The 23,559-nt window shown below is 42.2% G+C and overlaps 1 protein-coding gene across 2 annotated transcripts in view; it reads right to left on the bottom strand.

Annotated features, from left to right (window-relative positions):
* ints1 (integrator complex subunit 1) overlaps nt 1-23,559 on the bottom strand; it is a 117,446-nt gene that overhangs the window by 31,827 nt on the left and 62,060 nt on the right. For both annotated transcript variants that reach the window (XM_072559248.1, XM_072559249.1), the window contains exons 27-34: nt 22,989-23,147; nt 18,028-18,174; nt 14,665-14,763; nt 11,337-11,461; nt 10,865-11,119; nt 9,400-9,559; nt 5,055-5,195; nt 1,870-2,050 (exon numbers count right to left, since the gene is read on the bottom strand). In XM_072559248.1, coding sequence (XP_072415349.1) covers nt 1,870-2,050; nt 5,055-5,195; nt 9,400-9,559; nt 10,865-11,119; nt 11,337-11,461; nt 14,665-14,763; nt 18,028-18,174; nt 22,989-23,147 — 1,267 coding nt within the window. The remainder of the gene's footprint in view (nt 1-1,869; nt 2,051-5,054; nt 5,196-9,399; nt 9,560-10,864; nt 11,120-11,336; nt 11,462-14,664; nt 14,764-18,027; nt 18,175-22,988; nt 23,148-23,559) is intronic.

The raw sequence follows: 23,559 nt of genomic DNA, 5'->3' as shown, positions 1-23,559 counted from the left end.
ACTTGTGTGGTACGAATTGCCACTTATCAGTTGAAGTCGAGAGTGTGGTGCTGGAAAAGCACAGCAGATCAGGCAGCATCTGAGGAGCAGGAGAATCAACATTTCGGGATAAGCCCTTCATCAGGAATGAGACTTGTGGATTGGGACTGAGAGATAAATGGGAGGGGGGAGGCGGGGGGGGGGAGGCGGGGGGGGGGGGGGGGGGGGGGGGGGGGAGGCGAGGTTGATGGGAGGGAGCTGGGAAAGCGATAGGTGAATGAAGGTGAAGGAGAAGGTGATAGGTCAGAGGGGGCAGTGCTGGATGGGTCCGGAGGGTGGTGCCGAGTTGGAGGCTTGGGACAGAGACAATGGGAGAAAGGGAAATGAGGAAGCTGTTGAAATTCACATTTATCCCGTATGGTTGCAGGGTCCCAAGGCGGAATATGAGGCGTTCCTACTCCCGGCATCGGGTGGTAATGGTTTGGTGGTGGAGGCGGCCCAGGACCTGCATGTCCTTCACTGAGTGGGAGGGGGAGTTGAAGTGTTCAGCCATGGGGCGGTGGGGTTGATGGGTGCAGGTGTCCCAGAGATGTTCTCTGAAACGATCCGCAAGAAGGCTTTCTGTCTCCCCGATGTAGAGGAGACCACACTGGGTGCAACTGATGCAGTAGATGACATTGGTACAGGTACAGGTGAATTTCTGACTTATGAGTCGAAGCCTGGAAATTGCCCAGATCTTACTGCAAATGGACAAAGGCAAAGACAGCTCAGTATCAGAGGTGTTGCAAATGGTGCTGAACATCACAAATATCCTAACTTCGGATCTGATGATGGATAGAAGGTCAATGATGAAGCAGCTGAAGATGGTTGAGCCAAGGACAAGACCCTGAGGATGTCCAGAGGTTAAGTGATTGACTTCAAACTACTGCAACCATCTTCCTTTAAGCAAATTGTAATTCCAACCAGCAGAGAGTTTTCCCTGATTCCCACTGACTCTAGCTTTGCCAGAGCTTCTTGATGTCACACTTGGTCAAATGGTGCTTTGATGTCAAGAGCCATCACTCTCAGCTTTGTGCTCTTATGCCCATGTTTGGATGAAGGCTGTAATGAGGTTAGGAGTCAAATGCATGGCAGAACCCAAACTGAGCACGAGATCTCAGATTATTCCGTTGCAGGTGCTGCTTGATAGCACCCGATTTAGATTAGATTAGATTCCCTACAGTATGGAAATTTGGATTGGATTCAATCAGCTTTAACAAAGGTTTGAGAAACTGCTGAACATCTATGCTGCTCGTAAATCTGGAGATTACAAGCTATGCATTTAAAGCTTCTCAGATTCAGCAACTTCTCTGCTGGTCTCCCTTGGTTTGGGAGCATTAACAGGACCTTGGAGTTTAGATGAGCTGAGCTCAGTTGGGATTACAAGGGCATAACCCTTCAGCAGAACTTACAGCAAAAGGAAGGGATCCTTAAATCTTCAACACTTTGTGCAGCAGCTCGTGGGTCGAGTGCTGATTGAAAGAAGTCCATTGCTTTCTGTGACTTTCAACTTGTGGAAAGTTTTTTGTAGACAGCAACTGCACTGCCACTTTAAGGTGGGGATACCAGTGCAATGCAAACCATCAGCATGAATGATACAGCTTTAGAGATGACAAACTGCTATGCTAACTTGTGGCAAATGACTGCTAGATAGCTCAATGCTATCAACCTGATTCTCAATGTCCTTTAAAGGAACTGCAGCCTCCCATTTCCTACAGCACGAGCCTGACACCACTCGTTCACAATGACTGCTGACTAAATGCCCTTTATTTAACTCCTGAACTAGCCATTCGCACGTTATCTCCAACCCCGCTGCCTCACCCATATCCTACATTGTTCCTCTGAAGCTACCTGTCATTGTCGATCTCCATCTTCACAGCCGACTCTTCTCCTTCCTGTTGAAGCAGCATGGTTATCAGGGCTACTGGATCCGAACCAACTTGCTTTGTGTCGGTTTCTGAGTTGGCGGTGAGGACAAGAGTCAAGAGTTCTTCTAAGTAAGGAGACTGGATCTCGATCAAACCCTTTAAAACTGTGGGATTGAGAGAATTGTGGTGACATAATATTCATTTATGAAGCAGAAATCACAACAAAAAAAACAGGTAGAAACACTTCAACTGTTTAACTGTATATAAGGTGTTAAATTTTGAAAATAAGCCATATTTGGTGTTAACTGTTAAAAAGCTCTAAGCCTATTTTAAAGGCAATTCCTATACATATTTTCAGTATTTCGTTACCTAAACAACAAAAAGCTAGATAGAAGAGACAAATAAATCCTCCTAGAAGCTCAGTGGCAAAAAGTGCTATTTCAAATGCCACTGTGCAACAGGACAAGAAAAGTTACATCAGACACTTCATACTCACAAAATACTTTGATTTCAAATTTAAATAGCATTATTATATTATTTTTTTAACTTATTTACCTTTACTCTTTCAAAAAAGCAACATTCTAGATATATTACACAGACTACTCTTCCTACCCCGTAAAATTGGAGAGTTTTATGCTTTTGTCACAACTCATCACTACCCTCAACCCTCACCTTTACATCTGCCTCAATATCAGGACATTTGGAAAGTCAAAGCGCTGTCCATCAAAGTCAGCATGGCTTTGTGAAGGGCAAATCAAGTTTGACTAATTTGCTAGAGGCAAAGTGGAAAATGGGGATCCTGTAGATGTAATATATCTGGACTTCCAGAAGGCATTTGATAAGGTGCTGCACAAAAGGTTAATTCATAAGGTTGCATCATATGGGATGAGAGCTAATTTATTAGCTTGGATAGATGACTGGCTGATGGACAGAAGACCAAGAATCAGGATAAATGAGTTTATTCCTGGATGACAAGACGCAACTAGTGAGGTGCCACAGGGTTCGATCCTTGGACCCCAGCTATTTACAATCTACATTAATGACTTGGATACAGGTTCAGAAGGCTTTATAGACAAATTTGTAGATGCCACAAAAATAGGTGGGATGGTAAATTGCAATGAGGAAATAAGATATAGATAGGTTAGGAAAGTGGGCTGAAATGTAGTAGATGGAGATTAACATGGATAAACGCGAGGTCAGGCATTTTGGACAAAAAATTGGGAAGGCAACCTATTACTTAAATTGGGAGAGACTTTGGGGTACTACATTGCAGATGGATCATGCAGATAACAGCAGATAACAAAGAAAGCAAATGGAATGTTGGCTTTTATAACTAAAAGAATAAAACATAAAGTAAGAAAGTATTGTTGCAACAATACAAGGCATTGGTGAGACTGCACCTGCACAGGTGCAAAGTTTTGGTCCCTTTATTTGAAGAAAGATGTAGTGGCACAGATGGCAGTTTAAATGAGGTTCACTAGATTGAGCCCAGAGATGAGGAGTTTGTCATATGAAGAGAGATTGAATAGTTTAGGCTTATACTGTCTGGAATTTAGAAGAATGAGGGGAGATAAAATTGAGGTATTCAAGATGATAAAAGGTAAGAATCAAATATATGTGAAGTGGATGCTTCCCCTTCTAGGATATTCTAGGATGAGGGGCCACAGTCTTAGGATAAGCAGTAGAAAATTTAAAACAGAGTTGAGAAGAAACTACTTTTCCCAAAGGGTTGGGAACCTGTGGAATTCGCTACCCCAAAATGCAGTGAATGTTGGGGCAGTGAGTAAATTTAAAGAGGAATTAGACAGATCTTTAATTGATAATGGGTTGAAGGGTTATGGGGAGAAGGTAGGAAAATGGGGGTGAGGAGCATGTTAGGTGGAGACTTGATGGGCCAAATGGCCTAATTCTGCTCCTATATCTTATGCCTCTTTAATAGCACCTTTGTCAATAACTCACAATCATGCAAATTGTGACTGGACCTGCTAATTATACAGTTGTGTAGAAATTCAGGATGCTTGCACTGTGTTTCCAAGCAGAACATCTCAATCTTTTGTTAGCTATCTTAGTTGCATCCCACACTGTTAAGACAGGGCTAGTTTATCCAAGGCCTCTCCGTTAATTAGACTCAACTAAGCATATCATTTTCAAAGTATTATGGTTAATTTGATGTAGTTGCAAAGCCCAACAGGGAAATGAGAAATTTATTCACTCAGTAGAATGTGGAACTCATTCTGAGGAAGTAATCGAGGCAAATGGCTTAGACCCTTGAGAAGGAAAACTGGGTGGGTACACATGAGAAAAGGAAATGATACGATATGACAAAAAGCTGAGGTGAGGGTAAGAATGGGAGGAACTCATGGAGTACAAAGACTAATAGAAACTAACTGGACTGTTTCTGTGCTGTATAAAATGCCATAGCTCTGGTTAACCTTGTGCAAGGCTGCTTTCAGATGATGTGCTAAGGGCTTGAGAAACAGGACCATTCATCCCAATTTAGTTCCGTCCAGGATTCTGTAACTGGTCTAATAGTCCAGGGAATGCAAATCTCACTATAGAAGTTTGAGATCTGTGAGGTTCACTTAAATAAAAAAATCTAGAAACAAAACAAAACTGATTTCATGAAACTGTTGGAATGTTATAAAAATACACTGATTCAGTGATGTTTGTTAGGGCAGAAAACGTGCTGAGCTTACATTGACTTTAGTCTCAGAAACGCTGATTAATTCTGAAATAGCGTCACTCTCCATTTCTTTCTTCAGAACAGACGTAGGAAGGCCCACTGCATATTTCAAAGAACTGGGGAGATTCTGGCGGCCTAGAGCTAATATTTGTTCCTCAAAACCACCATCGCTAAGAGAAAATATCTGGTTGAAATCGCATTGCTCTTTGTGGGTCTTTGCTGTCTGTAAGCTGGCTTCCACACTGCCTATATTACAATACTTACTTCTAAAAGTATTTCATTGGCTAAAAGTTGCTGTACAAACAAAGATCCTTTTGATTCCAGTTTGCGAATACAGACCAGACCCAGACCAAAACTGGTCTCTGCTGTTCTATGTAACACATTCATGATCAGTTCTTACATTTCAATTTAGATATTGACCCAGAATTTTATTTCCATCCAGTTACTAATTCAGTACTGACAGGATATATAATAAATGTTCATACCTCTTGCCTTTAGCTCTGGCTCCACATTGCATTTCTCTCCAGCCTTCAGAGCTGAGATTATTCCTTGCACTGCTGAATCAATCAGTTCCTGGTCCTGCCGGTAGGTCAGTTGTTCTGCCAGGTGCCGGAAACCAGCTCTAACTGTGGAAACGTGATCCTATTATTTATTCTTAGCCATGATAGAACGATAAGACTACAAGTAACAAGAGGAACTTACAAACAAGCTCTGTGGTAGAGAGAGCATTTTACTTATGTTCATATGTAAACTATTTGATATAATTGCCATCATGAACCATTGATCCATCAAATGCATTGAGGGGTACAAAAAGATACTGGCTAAAAACAAATCTATTTAAACTTTTAAATAGCAATTGTTTGGATCATATCTCAATTCAAAAGCCAGTCCAAATTTCCCCTTTGGCAAGCTATCACATGAACCTTACAAATAGCTCTAGACTCTATAGTTCTCTTGTTTAATACACATTCTGAAGAACCCCCAGTTTGTTTATTGGGTTCATAATGCTGCCTAGTACAGCTCTCCACCACACATATCAGACAGCTTCAGGTGTCTTTCCTGCACCAAGACAAACAACCACATAAGGTAAGCAAAGGGTTGCTACAACAGGTCTCAGTGTTCAAGGACTTAGGAAGAGAAAGGAAAAACAGAGAATGAAAATAAAAATTAACACTGTTCCAATCCTACTTATTCACTTATTAATCACTGTAAGGTCTAAGTTTATAGTAGAAGATCAAGTGGGTTTGGACTTGAGCTTGGTGTAGTATGCATTTATATTAAGGAATAAACAACAAATGCAGAATGGGTAAGCAAGGGACCCATTTTACATCATACCATCAAGATAGCAGAATTTGGTGATAGACCTCATAGAAGTCAAAAATAGCCTGAACTGGAGTTTAAACAGTGCATTGATTATATTTAGATCTGACTTTCTCATAGGAAAGTCAGTATCTAACTGCATGAATTACCTACAGTCTAACAAGAAAAAGCATGAATCAAGATGACAACTGTTTAGAACATGAATCTTATCTAACTTGGATGATCTAGTGGACAATATACAAAGGTAATGGAATTTAAGCACACAAAGATGTAACAAGGGGCAATATTGTAACTTAAGGTGATTTAATGAGCTGAACTCAATGACTTTAGCCTGTCATTTAACACTTGAGAGTTAAATTGTAATACCCACATATAGAACACTCATTTTTAACAGCTATAGTTCAGGATGGAGCACTCTTGCCTTAGAGTCAGAAATTGTGGATTCATGACTGAAACTAGCAAAAGGAAAACAGCAGCGATTGTTGGAGGTGAATCACATCAGCTCAAGGACATCACTGTCGGAGTTCATCAGGGTAGTGCCCAAGACCCACTTCAGCCACTTCACTGCCTCCTACCCCCCCTCCTCACCCGCTCCCCCCCCTCAACACAAGGTCAGAAGCAGTGATGTTCACTGATGGTTGCAGCAGTGTTCATAACCATTCCTGACTCCTCAGATATTGAAACAGTCTATGTCATTACAATGTCAAGACTTCAGCTGATAAGTATCAAGTACATTCACACCATATAAGTGCAGGCCAATGATCATCTCCAACAAGATGATCCCCTTGGAACTCAATGACATCATCATTGTAAATCCCCAGTCATCAGCATCCTGGGGTTAACATTGACCAGAATTTGAACTGGACCAGCCATATAAATAATATGGCTACAAGTGCAGCATGATGGCTCAGTGGTTAGCACTACTGCCTCACAGCACTAGGGACCAGAGTTCGACTCCAGCCTCAGCCTGGAGTTTGCACATTCTTCCAGTGTCTGTATGAATTTTCTCTGGGTGCTCCGGTTTCCAAAGCTGTGCAGGTTAGGTGCACTGGCCATGCTAAATTGCCATAGTGTTCAGGGATGTGTAGGTTAGATGCATTATTCAGAGGAAATGTAGAGTAATAGGGTAGGGGACTGGGTCTGGGTGGATTACTCTTTGGAGGGTCGGTGCAGGCCTGTTGAGCCAAATGGCCTGTTTCCACATTGTAGGGATTCTATGTTTCAATGAAGAGCAGGTTGGAAACAGGGAATTCTGAGGCAAGTAACTTGCCTTGTGTCTCCCATTGCCTGTTCACCACACATTATATGCAAGTTAGTTGTCTGATGGAACGTTCACCACTTGCCTGAATGAGCTCAGCTCTTACAATGCTGAAGAAGTCTGACATCATCCAGGACAAAGCAACTGGCTGAAGTAGTATCCACTACCATCCACCATGCTCAACATTCACTCCCTTCACCTCCGAAGTCCAGTGGCAGCATGTACGCACGCAAGCTCCTTTGACTGCACCTTCCAAACCCTTGATCTCTAATACCTAGAGTAGTACTACAAGGGCAGCAGATGCATAGGGAAACTGCAATCTGCAAGTTCCCCTTCAAAACACTATCCTGATTTTGAACTATCTTGCCTTTCCTTCACTATTATGGGTCAAAATCTTGAAGCTCCTTCCCTGGAACTTGTTGGTATACCTACGCCCCAAGAACTGCTGGTGTTTAAGGATCCAGCTGACATCGACCTGCTTAGGAGCAATTTGGGATGGCCGAGAAAGATCTGCCCTAACCAACAACGACTGTGTCCAATAGCTGGATGATAAACAACTAAGCTGAGACTCCAGGTGCAGTAATGAGGGCTACACTGCTGACACATGAGACTGACATTAAGCTAAGGCCTCTCAAGTCAACATAAAAAATGCTCCGTCAATATTTTAATGATGAACAGGGCAGTTCTCCCAGATGGTCTGTCTGAACGTTCTCCCTGAAGCAATACCTAAAATATTGTCAGATCATGATCTAGTTGTGATTTATGGAACCATGTTTGTACTGTTTGACTGTCATGTTTCTGCATTGCAACAAGGATGACTAAGTTTCAAAAGTTAGCTCTAGATCATCCTAAGGTTTTGCGAGTATTACAAATTTGAATGGATTACAAATTTGTGTTTCTAATTTTTAATTTTTTTAGGTTGGCATGGAGATCAGCCTCTGCCTGACATCACACTAGAATAAGCTAAGCCACCAAGAGGGAGGGCGCAGAAGAAAGGGGTTGGCTAAAATGAAACCTTAACATAAAACCAGACCTCTGGATACCCAACTTCATATTCTCAGATTAGAAGACTGCACAAATAGTTTCTGGCAATTGAATTTGCCACGTTCAGAATGGGACAGGTTTAGGCAAGTAGTATATGGAATCCAATTAATTATAAAGGGGTCCGTACACTGTGCGGAAACAGAATCGCGGGTGCAGTAACTGACCTACCAAGTCCGAGGGACACCTTAGTCTGTGGTCAGCATTATTAATTGGCAAACTTGCTTTTCAGTTTTACTCATTGCCATTTCCTTATCTGCACGGGGTTGTTATAAAAGCTGAGAATTTGCTGGCAGCCTGCAGCTGTTTATTTAGAGAACGTCTGTTTCAAGGCTGATTTTTTTTTATTTCTCCTGGAATGAAGAAAAATCTCTCTCTTATGTCATTCCTGATTTTTAATGATCTAGGTCATTCAGGGTGTCACAGTTACAGTGAGTGCAGGTGAGTGTTCTCTCAAGTCCATTTCTAATGCTGCCCTGAAACAGGCTCTCAGGAGATAAGCAATGATAATCTCTCCTTTGACAGTCCCCTTTTCCAGGGGGAGCACCACAACTGCTCTAGACAAGACAAAGTGCTAAGCAGCATGAAGGAAACAGCTAGTGCACAACTGGTGTCAGTGCCCAGTGAGTATAAGCGCATTGCAGAAAGAGAGCACAACGCATAGACTGGACAACATCTATGACTATGTTAGTTGAGGTCCAACAGAGAGAAGTAAGCAGTTTCAGAGACTTAAACAAAAGGTCCATGCTGAATGGTGCAATATCAGGGATGCTGCCTTTTGGGTGAGATGCTAAATGAAGGCTTCATCTATCCTCTTGAGGAGCCATAAAAGTTCCAATGGCAAAGCTCAGAGGACAGCAGGGGAATCTGATTTGGTGTCTGAGCCAACGTTTAACCTTTAACCCATCACACTAAAACATTCTCTGGTCATTAATACATTGCTGGTTGTGGGATCCTGCTAAGTGCAAACTGACTTTTGCATTTCTTGCATTACAACAGTATCTACAGATTAAAAATACGTCACTAACTGGATAGCACTTGACAAGTCCTACTATCTTAAGAATGTTATACAAAGCAAGCTCCTTTTCTTTTCTCTTGAGAAAAATTAAAGACACACAAACCAAATTAAGCTGAGGTTAGTTAAAGCCCAGACTGCATTTTAAAGGGTGTTAAATTGTATATTAGCCAGTCATGTGGAGATGATACAATACCGTCACCCATCCTGTGTTTCAGTGAACACTGAGTAGCTAGGGATTTCAGTAGTGCTCGAAGTGGACTCTCTTCCACTGCAGGATTCTCCAACCATGTCCTCATCTGCATCACAACATTGTAGAATAGGGACTCAGCAGCACAATTCTCTGGCACACACTTCTGTGAATCAGCAGAAACAAACTATCAATGTTTAAAACATGTGAGTAATAAAACACATGTCTATTAAAAAAGGAGGTATTTAATAAAGGTACAACAGAAGGCTGAGGCAGAGTCCAGATTGGTAAACCCTATGAACTGCCCATCTCAACTAGCTTCACAAGACTGCATGCAGGATGTGTGAGTGCCTAACTAGGGACTAGGGTGAAAGAACTACAAAGTCATAGGCGGCTGGAGTTTGGGGATGAGACAAACTATTCATGATTATACAGCAGCATAAAAGAACTGCACTAAACACCAACACTGAATATTTTAGAGGAGGAGCTAGATATATTGTAGTTCTCAGGGCTAAAAGAACCCAAGGGTACAATGAGTAAGCTGCAACAGGGTCTGAACCAAATTGAATGGAGCAGACTCTTATTTCCTACGTCTTCTATGTTCACCACTATTCGGAGCTTGCTATACACATATTGGCTGCATCTTCCTACATTACAACAGGAGCTTTATTTCAAAAGAACTTAATTTATTTTAAAGCACTTTAAGATGTCTAGAGGTCTTGAAATGTACTGTATAAATGCAAGTCTTTTTTTTCCTTTGACCTCTGTCAAAATGCTTTTGTCAGTTCACCTCATAGTTTGATCTGATCTAGTCGAAGTCTTCCAAAGTCAAAATTCTAGTAAAGCAAAAATTTTAGTCTTATACATTCACAAAATAAACACCTTAAAGAAAACACGAGGCACCCACATCAATATCTGAATGAATGCTAGCACTCCATACAATAACAGAGCTCAGTTACACAATACATGGTCACACATATTCTTCACAAGTACATAAACATGCTTACATAATGACTCTAGTTTGCATAGAACTTTAATGTCATGAAACATTCTCTTCACAAGACTATTCTCAGTAGGTGTTAGGGATAGTGACTAAAAGCATGGTCGACGAAACAGGTTTTAAGAGATGCCTTAAAAGGAGAGAGATAGCAAGTTAAGATAAATCAAGGCAGGGTATTTCAGAGCTCAGGGCCTAAATAGCTGAAGACACATCCACCAATGGTGAAATGACAAAAATTGGGGAAGCAACAGAGACTAGAGTTAGAGGAGTTAGAATATAATGATAGAGAGAGGTGGGGTCATGGAAGACACAAAGATAAGAATCCTAAATTAGAGGTTTTGCTAGAGCAGTAGCCAATGTGACTCATGCTCATGCTGAATAAATACTCATGTTATATGCTGAGTACACATCCTCTTATGTATAATCCTCCAGTCTATTTCAAACATATTCAGCACTAGCATGCAATAGTACCTGATACAAATGGAGCTGCCTCATTAAAGGACAGGCGATAACATGATTCCTGTTCATGGACAACATAAAGGCTCCACTGTGTGGGGAGCTCAGCAGTGCAGAGATAGCTTGAAGCAGTCGGATGGCAATTCCAGTTTCTTCCACCTTTCCCTGGTGGACCTGTCGCAGTTCCTTGGCTAGTGCATGCTGCAGCATAAGTGAGACTGAGCGTGCGTTTGAGTTCTTCCATCTTGGGTCAGGGTTCATGGGGAAAAGCTGAGAGAAGAATCATCATTATAACATTTGAGATGCAAGATTCATCAAAACTGTTTTACATCCCAATGATGGCCTGACTATCACAACGAGACCCTTTCTCCATACACATCCCACCCTCCACAATCTCCCAGCAGATGAGTGAGAAAAGAAAAACATAAAACATAGGATTAAAAAGGAAAATAAAAATCTGTAAGGCAAATATTTTGTTGTTCTGTACCTGAAGAAACAGAGTAGCCAAGTCTTCATCTGCCCCAATTGCAGGAATGTGAGTTGGTCTTCGAATCCGGATGGGGCACTGTGGTGCAGTGTGACTCGAACTCTGTCGATTCAGGTCTGCATTTTCTGGGAAAACGTACAAGGAGTCTACATTTTAACAGCTGCTCATAACCCACCTCAGTCACTGGAAAAAAAAAGCACTTTCAACTGAAGCAGTTTTCCCACTGAGTTAAGGAGAGAATATTTTGGAGACAGCTCCACTGACTGGTTGTATTAATAAAATCATTCAGGCTTATTGTCAGATCAGCCACAAGTCCTAAGTTATAAGGCTGAAGCGGCACGGTGGCTCAGTGGTTAGTACTGCTGCCTCACAGCACCAGGGACCCGGGTTCGATTCCAGCCTCGGGCAACTGACTGAGTGGGGTTTGCATGTTCTTCCGTGTCTGTGTGTGTTTCTGCCAGGTGCTCAGGTTTCCTCCTACAGTCCAAGGATGTGCAGGTTAGGTGGATTAATCAGGCTAAATTGCTCAGAGTGTCCAGAGATATGCTTGTTAAGTGGATTAGCTATGGGAAATGCAGGCTTACAGGAACAAAGCAGGGGGGGTGAATCTAGGTGGGATCCTCTTTGGCGGGTCAGTGTAGACTTGATGGGCCACGTGGCCTGCTCTCACACTGTAGGGATTTTATGATCTTTAGAGGCCCTTTGGTCCATTCAATCTGTGCCAATATTTTTACACTAATCCCACTTTCCAGCATCTGGTTCATAGCCTTGAGCATTATGACATTTCAAGTGCTGCTGCATATACTTTTAAATGTTGAGAGTTTTCCCATCTCCACTATCTGCACAGACAGTACACTGTTTTCCAGATTCCCACCATCCTCTGGGTTAAAATATGTTTCCTCAAATTCTCATGAAACCTCCAGCCCTTCACCATAAAATTATGCCCCCTTGTTCCTGACCCTTCAACTAAGTGGAACAATTGCTTCCTATCTACCCTGTCCATGCCCCTCATAATCTTACACACCTCAAATCAGGTGTCTGAGCCTTCTCAGCCCTAAAGAAAATAACCAAAGTCTATCTAGCCTTTCTTCATAGCTAAAATATTCCAAACTCAGGTAACATTGTGCTGAACCTCATCTGCACTCTTCCTGGTGCATCATATGCTTCCAATAGTGAGGTTATCAAATCAGCATGTAATACTCCAGCTGTGGCATTACTAAAATTTTGTACAGCTCTAACAACAGCTCCCTGATCTTATAATCTATGCCTCGACTGATGAAATGCCCCAAAGGCCTCCTTAATGCTCTATCAAACTGCCCTTTTCTGACCCTAAACTAAGAGTCAGTTGGTTACAGCTGGGACTCAGTAGATATACTACAAGTGGCTCAGACCATTCTGATGAAAAGTGGTACCAAGCTCCTGCCCCTAATGAATACCCACACATTCCCCTCCCAGCGCACCACATGGCCACCCTTGTTTACTGATTCTCCCCACAAGAATGACTAGTCCACCCCAGGGAGTCTCTGGTTGCCAGCAATGAATTTGTGACACTTAATCTGATAGCAGTACCATAAATGCATTCAATCTGACCAAAGCACCTCATTCAGTAAATTGTTAGGCCTTATGAATTGTGTTTCAAAGATTTGCACATCCAAGGAAGTTCATCACAATTCTGTAATTGCTTAATAGTGATAGGACTGTAACTGTCTTGAGTGGAAGATGTGAACAGATGTCTCAGAAATTCAAGCAAGACTGTGTGATATCCCAGATTCTATTTACAATTAACCTGATCGGTGGCTTTTTACCTCAAAGATCAACTACTTACTGATGAGAACAAAAGTACTCCCTTGTTGAAGAAATTCTAATTTTTAGTTGCCTCCAAGCCAAAACCAAATTGACCACCACAGAATTATACAATCTACCATTTGCAGCTTCAGTATCCACTCTGCACCAGATTTGCAATCAAATCTCCATCTCTTCAATCCTGGAAACAGGAACCTCAGCTCCCCCCACCCCTTAAAAAGCTGCTAAAACAAAATTCATGTAGAAGCCCACAACTGGTCAGCCAAATATTTTGCCTCTCAAATATGTTGACTCCCTCACAAGTCCTGATTCTCAGCTTTCGGATGGCCAATGTGCTGGGGAGTATGAAGAAAATGCTCTAACGACACTCTGAAGCTCTCCACAAAGCACAGCAGCACTGAGATTAATCGCTGGGCGGAGCTGGCTGCCAGTTGGTTAAGTGGCAACAATCTGCCTGTCAAGCTCAACATCGTCACTGTGGCTATCCCTCGAGGTAGAGAATATGGTCTTCATTCCGTTGATCTATTTATGGGCTCTCAGGTGGCTTATGAGTCCAATCTTGGCTTTGAAAGTTCTTCCACATTCAGGACATGTAGTTCCAGATGGCAGATCAGGCTTTGATTGTTGTTGCCTTGCTTTCCCCCTTTCTATCCCTTTTCTTCTAAATCTGCACATCTGTTGGCTTCAAACGTTGCTGTTCCTTCTCAGATGATGGTTTGCCAGAGTTTCCTGCCCTCGGCATTATTTTCCCAATTGTTGACGTCGAGGTTACATTTCCGCATATTGGCTTTTAAAACATCTTTGAATCTCTTCCTATCATTATTTGAGCCACAGTATCTTAATAATGAGGCAGAGTGACAGCAGATGGAAAAGAAGGGAAGCAAATCCTAACTTTAGATCCAATTATCTCTTGGGGCATCCTGCCCCATGTATCAAAGAAATGTAAATCAAGAATGAGCCTGTTCAGTGACATATTTTAGATTAGATTAGATTAGATTACCTACAGTGTGGAAACAGGCCCTTCAGCCCAACAAGTCCACACCGACCTGCCGAAGCGCAACCCACCCAGACCCATTCCCTGACATTTAGCCCTTCACCAAACACTACGGGCAATTTAGCATGGCCAATTCACCTAACCTGCACATTTTTGGACTGTGGGAGGAAACTGAAGCACCCGGAGGAAACCCACACAGACACAGGGAGAATGTGCAAACTCCACACAGTCAGTCGCCTGAGGTGGGAATTGAACCCCGGTCTCTGGTGCTGTGAGGCAGCAGTGCTAACCACGGTGCCACTGTGCCACCATGCAAACAGACAGAAGCTTGTGACCCTGTAGAAGCTATGCATAACTAGCACTGACAACAATGACCACAACGGGCATTACGGTAACCCTGGAGCAACAAACACTGCACAGGCGTGAAAGCAAAATAGAAATCTGATGTGACAATAGCATCCTGTTCTGGAGGCAATCAGTAGGAATTTTAGAATGAACACAATGTAGAAGAACTCAAACTGCAAGGAGTACCTCTGTTTGGGGGCAAAGATGCAGTGAGCAGCGTGTGGAAGGTGCGTCCACCAGTCGCTCCCCTCTCGTGTTGAACTTCGACCAGGTGAGCCATATAGTCTATAGCGAGAAAAACAAGAGAATTAGAACTAGTCTCTACCACTTCACCCACCTCCTATAAATCATGTACGAAATGTTTGTGGGTTACATGAGCCACTTTATCTGGTGAACTGTATCCTACATAAAGTTGGCAACAAGATACATTAAGGTCTTTGACTTTTGTGAAGATTGGACTTGCACTTTAAGAATTTCCTTCTTTCCATTCTCCAAGTTATGGCTATTTGCTGGGCAAGAAAGACAGACTTATAACTTAATATCTTCTTCCACAACCACAGGACATCCCAAAGCACTTTACAGGCAATGTACAGCACTTCTGAAACTAGCTATTGTTGTATTGAACACAGCAACCAACTTGCACACAGCAAACTACCTCAAATTGCAACGAAATAATAACTTCATAATCAGTTGTAGGGCTGTTGTTTGAGGAATAAACATTAGACAGAATAATACTCCCCCGCTCTTCATCAAAATAGTACCATGAGATCTTTTGCATCCACGAGTGGGCTGACTGGACCTCAGTTTAACATCTGAGCTGCAAGATGGCACATCTGACAGTGCATAGTGCTCTCAGTGTTGCACTGGAATGTCATCTACCTTATTTCTAGAAGTGGACTATTAGGACTTGAGGTATAACTTTCTGATGCAAGCATGAAAGAGCTACCCACCAAGCCACAACTGACACCAGAGTATAGGCACAGGCTTCAAATACCTTAATGGCCTGTGCTCAAACATAGATCCTTTGATAGGTCACTGAGCAGCAGCAAGAAATGGGAGTCTGACCATTCGACACCTCTAACTGGGGCTGAAGCAGCCAAATATGGCACCCTGGCCATTGAGAAATCTGTTAATTCAGCATCACCATTTATTCCCTGATCTCTGGGGTAAATACTTCACTGGATAAACTGACAACCTTCGGGAAGGCCTGAAAAAAAACGTTAAAATAAGTGACAAAAAAAATTTAGCAGTAAGACAAGATCCTTACAAGTGGCAACTAACGCCCTGCCTGAGTAGGAAGGAAGCAGAATGAATAGCAATTTTCAAAAGGCAATGGCTACATGGAAGAAAAAGGAAATATGTGGAGGGATATAAGGAAAGAATAAGCAAATAGCCTAATTAGCAAAATATTTTAAAAATCAGCACAGGCTGATGAGTCAAATGGCTTTCTTCTGTGATGCATGATTTTATAAGGAAGAGACAGCCTTTCTCTAAGATTGAACTCCCGATACAATTGTTGGCACTGCCACATTCAAACCTAGAATATCTACATCAGATAATCTGTTACACATATTTAAAAATGACTGCAATAAAGACAGAAAATGTTGGAATTAACCAAGCAGGTCTGACAGCATGTGAAAAGAGAGAAAAACAGAGTTAATATCCCAATCCATGACTCCCCCTACGAAAGTTCATCTACACAAAGGGCTAAATTGGTTTCTCTCTCTTTCCACAGATGACACCACACCTGAATATTTCCAGCATTTTGTTTCTATTTCAGATTTTCAGCATCCAAAGTATTTTGCCTTTGCAAGAAAGTGTTTTATTTTTAAAAACATAATTATAATTTTCTGAAATTACGAGACTAGCATAAGTCTATTGCCAACAAAAGAAAAATAAAATTATTACTGGCAAATTTGGTCCCTTGGAAACTAGGAGACCAGTGTGAAACTCGGTCTGAAAATTAGAACATACATAAATGAATAAAAGAAACACAAGCCACTTAATGCTGGATAAGCAGTGAGCATTGCCTTTGGGTATCTGATGCAAACAACCAGCACAGCAAGACCAGAAATAATAGCATGTTAAATAATCGGGAATTAAAAAAATATAATTCATGTTCCAGTATCATAAAGAACACCGCAATAAATTTGTAATTTTCCACTTCTGAATCATTCATCCTTCATTTTTAATTACCATCCATTATTTTGAATTAGAAGCATTGCAATCATCCACTCCCCTGTGTAGTCTGCTTATTACAACTATCCATTCAGTAACACCATCTAATTTAATCACAATGACTGTGCTGGATACAGCAGATGGTCCAAGATGGATTACTGAGGGGCCCATGCAGTCCCCTGCTAATTTTGGCCTGCTACATGCACAAGTAGGGTGAACAGCAGCCAACTCACAACAAGAAGCACCACTTGAAATGCAATCTCCTGATCTTAGTGAGTCGAGGAGCTGCAAAAGTCTGCAACCTCATTGGCAAGAGGGCGGGGAAAATTAATAACAAAATCAGCCAGAATAATTTGATTTGACCTCTTACAGGTGAACTTATGCTGGACATGTACTTTGTAACTGAATGGCAAGGCAAAGTTAGGTAGGGTTAGAAGTTCGGGGGTACCACTGTTGCCTCCAAATCAAAAGGTCCTCAGTTCATGTCTCTCTCTGACGAGTCAAGCACATATCCCAGACTAACAATCACAATGTAACACAGAGGGATTGCTGGAGATCAGATGAGACAGTTGATCAAAACCCCAGCTACCTCCTCAGGTAGATTCTGATTAGATTAGATTAGATTACTTACAGCGTGGAAACAGGCCCTTCGCCCCAACAAGTCCACACCGACCCGCCGAGGTGCAACCCACCCAGACCCAATCCCCTACATTTACCCCTTCACCTAACACTACGGCCAACTTTGCATGGCCATTTCACCTAACCTGCACATTTTTGGATTGTGGGAGGAAACCGGAGCACCCGGAGGAAACCCACGCAGACACGGGGAGAATGTGCAAACTCCACACAGTCAGTCGCCCGAGGCGGAACTGAACCCGGGTCTCTGGCGCTGTGAGGCAACAGTGCTAACCACTGTGTCACCATATCGCCCACTGAAGATGTTATGGTCACAATTTGAAGACCATTTCCCTATTCAACATAAAAACCAACAAATTATTAATTATCTAGTTATTACCTTATTGATGTTTGTGGAAACTTTCTGTATGCAAATTGTCTGCTGCGCTTCAACACATGCTAAGGATGTCTACACTTCAAAACTGGCTAATGTGCTGTATTTTGGAACATCCTAATTTTGTGGAAGGTGCTATATCAATGCGCACTTTCTCTTCGATGCCGAGACTGCGTCACATTCAAATAGCTGCTCCAACCTCACCACTGAACTGCTGAAGAAACGACATCATCTGAGGACCCATTCTTTCCTCTACACCTACCCTCCAAGTATATCACTGCTTCCACAAGAGAAGGGAGAATTAACTGTTAACAAGGAGATGCATATCCACAATTCTTGCAATCTCTTTACTACACACGTACTTTTGTCCATGATATTCTGTTCAAGTGTTTGGGGATCGTGGGAGACTGCCTGGTCTAGGTATTGCAGGAGCTTGCTCATGCTAGAGACTGGGATTCCGAAGGACTGAACAAATAGGATCAACTGCTGAGGTTCCAGATCCTGGAGAGCTGCAAGAGAAAAGGGAACAAGAGTGGACGGTTATCAGTCTTGCAATCTGCAGAATGCAGGCATCATTTAGAATCAACTACAAATAGTTTCCAGTTTAGCTCTTGATCCTGTAAAACTGAAGCCACCAAAAGGAAACAACAGGAAGATACATAATGTAACAATGGATACATTATGCATGACCTTAGATTTCCTCTCCATCTCAGCACAGTAAAGACATCTCCTTCAACTGTTTCCTTACTGCTCATAGAATCCAAGCATTTTGAAACACAAATGTGTCACAATAAATAGTTTTGTTCGATTTATTTCATTGTTTCTCCTGTTCACTGCATTGTTGATGATGTCTGGCAATACGGGCTCAGACCCATCACCCAGGTTTCACAATTAAAAAAAACACCTGGTAGGGATTACAAGGCTGTAATTTAATTCACAGACTACAGATGACACCATAAACCCCATGAATGAACCTCAAGTGGTTTATTAGAACTGTCAACTTAACACCAAGGCTTGAAACCACTCCAGGACACCTAATTATACAAGTAATCAACTTCAGACAGTAGCTTTATTTACTTTTATTGGACATCAGTTACTGTCAGCATGCTCCATCTTGCTGATTTGCAATGATGTTCCAACCCAGGGATTAATGATCAAGACTGGATTCCTCAATCTCCTGTCATTCTCAATAAAGCTAATTTCACTTTATAAAGCTTTATCTGCCCTAGGATGGTGCAATGTTAAAGACAACAAACCAAAAGTGGAGAGAGCAAAAGAATAATTTGAATACAAGGGATTGACTGTAAACACATCATAGCTTCATCAGTGTCTCAGCAGGTTAGTATGTTTGTTGGTGCTCAATTGGCCCCAAACCAAAACAGGAAGATCCAAGGTTCAGTCCTCTATATTTATAAGTTAGCCAATCACAGCAATGACAAATACTCAGATGGTACAATCAGATGCCTCTGCACTTAGCACTTTTCTTCAAAATTAATTCATGGGGTGTGGGCATCGCTGAGTAAGCCAGCATTTACTGCCCATTCCTATCTCCCCAGGAGAAGGTGATAACTGAGGTGTCTCCACAAATTATTGCAGTCCTTGGGGTGTTCATACACCCACAGATCAGTTAGGAAGGAAGTACCAAGATTTTGATTGAGCAACAACGAATGAACAGCGATAAATGCTCCAAGTGGGGATGTTGTCTGGTTTGGAAATGGTGGTGTTTCAATGCATTAACTGCCTTATTCATTCCAGATGTTAAGGTCATCAGATTAGAAGGTGCTTTCAAAGGAGTCTCGGTGAGTTGGTGTTATGCATCTGGATGGTACAAACTACTGCCACTGTGCTCTATGCTGATGGGAATGAATGTAGAAGGTGGTAGTTGGGGTGTCAATCAAGAATGCAGCTTTGTCTTGGATGGCATTGAGCTTCAAGCGTTGGAGGTGCACACATCCAAACAAGTGCTAGGTATTCCATTTACACTTCTGACTTATGCCTTGAAGATGACACAGGTTTTGGGAGACAGCAGGTGAGTGGCACAGTGGTTCAGTGGGTAGCACTGCTACCTCACAGCGCCAGAATCTGGGTTCGATTCCATTCTTCAGCGACTGTCTGAGTGGAGTTTGCACATTCTCCCCATGTCTGTATGGGTTTCCTCCACGGTGCTCCAGTTTCCTCCCACAGTCCAAAGACATATGGTTTAGGTGGATTGGCCATGCTAAATTGCCCAGAGTGTAGACGGATGTGTAGGCTCGGTGGATTAGCCATGGGAAATACAACATTACAGGGATACGGCAAGGGGATAGGTCTGGGTGGGGTGCTCTATGGAGGGTTGGTATGGATCGATGGGCTGAATGGCCTGCCTTCACACTGTAGGGATTCTGTGATTCGATGAGTTATCCATTGCAGAATCGCTATGATCTGATCTGCTCACGTAGCCACATTAATTATATGGCTAATCCAGTTCAGTTTCTTGTCAATGGTAACCCCAAGATACTGATAGGGATACAGTGACATTAAATGTCAAGAGAAAATGGTTAGATTCCTTCTTGCTTGAAATAGTCATTGCCTGTCACTTGTGTAGTGTGAACATTACTTGGCATTTGTCTGCTCAAACCTGGACATTGTCCGGCCTTGTTATATACGGATATGGTCTGCTTTAGTATCTGAGAGCCATGAATGGTACTTAACATTGTGGAATCGTCTGTGAATATTCCAACTTCTGATCTTCTGGTGGAGGGATGGTCATTAACGAAACAGTTGAAGATGATTTGGCCTAGGGCAATAGCCTCAAGAATGAGGACTGTTGTGGTGCATGGCAGTAACAATCCAGGTGAACTGGAGATAGAGGCGACTCTTTGGACTGTACGAGGATGGCAGCAGCTTCTAACATCTCCTTCCAGAGGAAGATTAACATACTGTCACACTATAGCATCATGGAGAAAAGATACTTATATATGGAAAGCAGGGAATTTAACATAATAATTCAACCTCACTTGTACTGACATGTTGAAAATGCTTAAGCTTTATTCTCATGGTTGGTGTCATCAAAACCATTCCATTGAATCCCAGCATCATAGAGGTATTCAGCACAGTAACAGACCCTTCAGCCCAACTCATTCATGCCAACCAGATATTCTAAATAAATCTAGTCCTATTTGCCAGCATTTGGCCCATATCTCTCTAATCCCTTCCTATTCATATACCCATCCAGATATCTTTTAAATGTTGTAATCATACCAGCCTCCACCACTCCCTCTGGCAGCTCATTCCATATACACACCACCCTCTGCGTGAAAAAGTTGTCCCTTAGGTCCCGTTTATATCTCTGCCCTCTCATGTTAAACCTATGCCCTCTAGTTTTGGACTCGCCCACCCTTGGGAAAAGACCTTGTCTATTTAGCCTATCCATATCCCTCATGATTTTATAAACAACTTACTTCCTTGTAAATTTGTCACCCTCGTCATTAGCTTGTTTTATCCTCAGGCTCAAGTCATGAAATGTCTTTACTTCCCTCCATCTACATAGACTCTTCGAGCTGCACAATCCTCAAACTTTGTACCCCTCTAACTCCAGAATCTTGTGCATCTCTAAATTTCATTGTGCCCTTAAAGTGTGCCTTCAACTACATGGGCTTTGGGCTCTGAAATTGCTTTGACAAACCCTTCTGCTTCTCTACCTCCCTGTATAACCATTGCTAAAAATATCTTTATGCAGTTTAGTATCCATTTTTTGCCTGACAATACTCCTGTGAAACACCTCAGAATGTTTACCACAGTTAGAGGTGCTACATAAATGCAAGTTGTTGCTGATCCTGTATGTTATGGTCTGTTATACAGTCCAAACTGATCAAGTTTCCCAAACTAAGCTAGTCCTACTCTCCCACACTTGGCCCCTATCCCTCTAAACCTTTCCTATTCATGTACCTGTCCAAATGTCTTTGAAATGTTGTAAATGTACCTGCATCCATCACTATCTCGGGCACTTCATTGCACATACGAACCACCCTCTGTGAAAAAGTTGCCCCTCTGGTCCTTTTTAAATCTTTCTCCTCTTACCTTAGGAATTTCCCTAAGGTAAGGGAAATAAGGGAAAAGACCCTGACTATTCACCTTAACTATGCCCTTGAGATTTTATAAACCTCCACAAGGTCACCCCTCAACCTCCTATACTCCAGGGATAATAGTCCCAGCCTATCCAGCCTCTCCTTATAACTCAAACCCTCCAGTCCTGGCAAGATCCTGGTAAACCTTTTCTGAACCCTCTCCAATTTAATAATATCCTTCCTAATAGCAGGGTGACCAGACATGCACACAGTATTCCAAAAGTGGCCTCACCATTGCCCTGTACAACCTCACCATGATGTCCCAACTCCTATACTTAATGGTCTGAGCAATGAAGGGAAGGATGCTAAATGCATTCTGAACCACCCAGTCTATCTGTGAACGCAACTTTCAAAGAACTATGAAGCTGAACCCCTAGGTCTCTCTGTTCTTAAACACTATCCAGGGCCCTATTAACTGGTTAAGTCCTGCCCTTGTTTGTTTTACCAAAATGCAGTACCTCATCTTTATCCAAATTAAACTCCATCAGCCACTCCTCAGCCCATTGTCCCAGTTGATCAAGATCTCTGTAATCTTCAATAATCTCCTTCACTGTTGACTATACCAGCAATTTTGGTGTCATCCGCAAACTTACTAACCATATCTCCTAAATTCTCATCCAAATCGTTTATATAAATGAAAAGCTACAGTGGACCCAGCACCAATCCTTGCAGAACACTCCTGATCAGAGGTCTGTTCCGGATATTTATCTCAGTTCCTCCATAAGCCGGTCAGAGCATTTGACACACTTACGCATCACATAATGGCAGAAAACCTCTGGCGGGTGTTCAACATCAGAAATGTCAAGCCTTTCATTTCCCTGGTGCTCACTGTAGAGCCTTATGGGCCACATACCATGTGTGGATAAACACAAGACAAGAGTATGATAAAATGTTCGCTGCCTGTTTGGAAAAACCAACAGCTGAACTTAACAATGCATCAGCTTGCTCTATATCCTGTCCTAACAAATAACTGAAAAACGCAAGTACCATCAAAATTATTCTTCCTTTAGCCCCGGCTGAATTTGAACCCTCAAAACCCACCCTGAAGTCTCAACAGGTTACTGACCCCATTTGCCTTCCAACAAGGCAAAAACAGCCATTTTGGGATCATTTAACTTTAAAACATGGAAAATATTGTGCCAATCTCAGCATAAAGCACTGGCTACTAAGATTTTAGTCCTTGCATTTCTGCCTCAGTAACAAAACTATGCCCTTACCAGCATCCACCAATCGAGACACCTCTGAGCGAATCATCCGGAGTTTCAGCCAGTCAGGAAGAAGTAGAGCCTCTTCCGAGGTATCAACCAGGAATGCTGTTGGGAGTGGCTTTCTCTCGGGAAACCAGACGTCCAGAAGGTGGTAGAAATCACTCTCACCTGCAAACCATGATCCAAGAATGGTTAAATAGTACAAAATAACTGTAATCTTTTAAAGACATATGATTTTCATGGGATGTGGTTAACTGACTGGATAGTGGTATTGGCGCTAACGTAGTAATCCAGTTATTGCTCTGGGGACCAGCGTTTCAATCTCACCATGGCAGATGAATTTTAAGAAATCTGAAATTCAAAATCTACTGGTTACCGTGAAGCCATTGCTAATCATTGTAAAAACCATCTGGTTCAAGGGGGAAGGAAATCTGCCCCTGGTCTGATGTATATGAGATTCCAAACCCCACAGCAATGTGATTTACTCACAAGTGCCCTCTCAAATGGTCCGAGCAAGCCACTCAATTGTATCAAACCAGGAAAATGTCTCAAAAGGAATTAAACTGGATGGACCACCTTA

The sequence above is a fragment of the Chiloscyllium punctatum genome, chromosome 40 (assembly GCF_047496795.1).
Source record: "Chiloscyllium punctatum isolate Juve2018m chromosome 40, sChiPun1.3, whole genome shotgun sequence".
NCBI lineage: Eukaryota > Metazoa > Chordata > Chondrichthyes > Orectolobiformes > Hemiscylliidae > Chiloscyllium > Chiloscyllium punctatum.
This window is presented reverse-complemented; position numbering and strand designations above follow the sequence as displayed.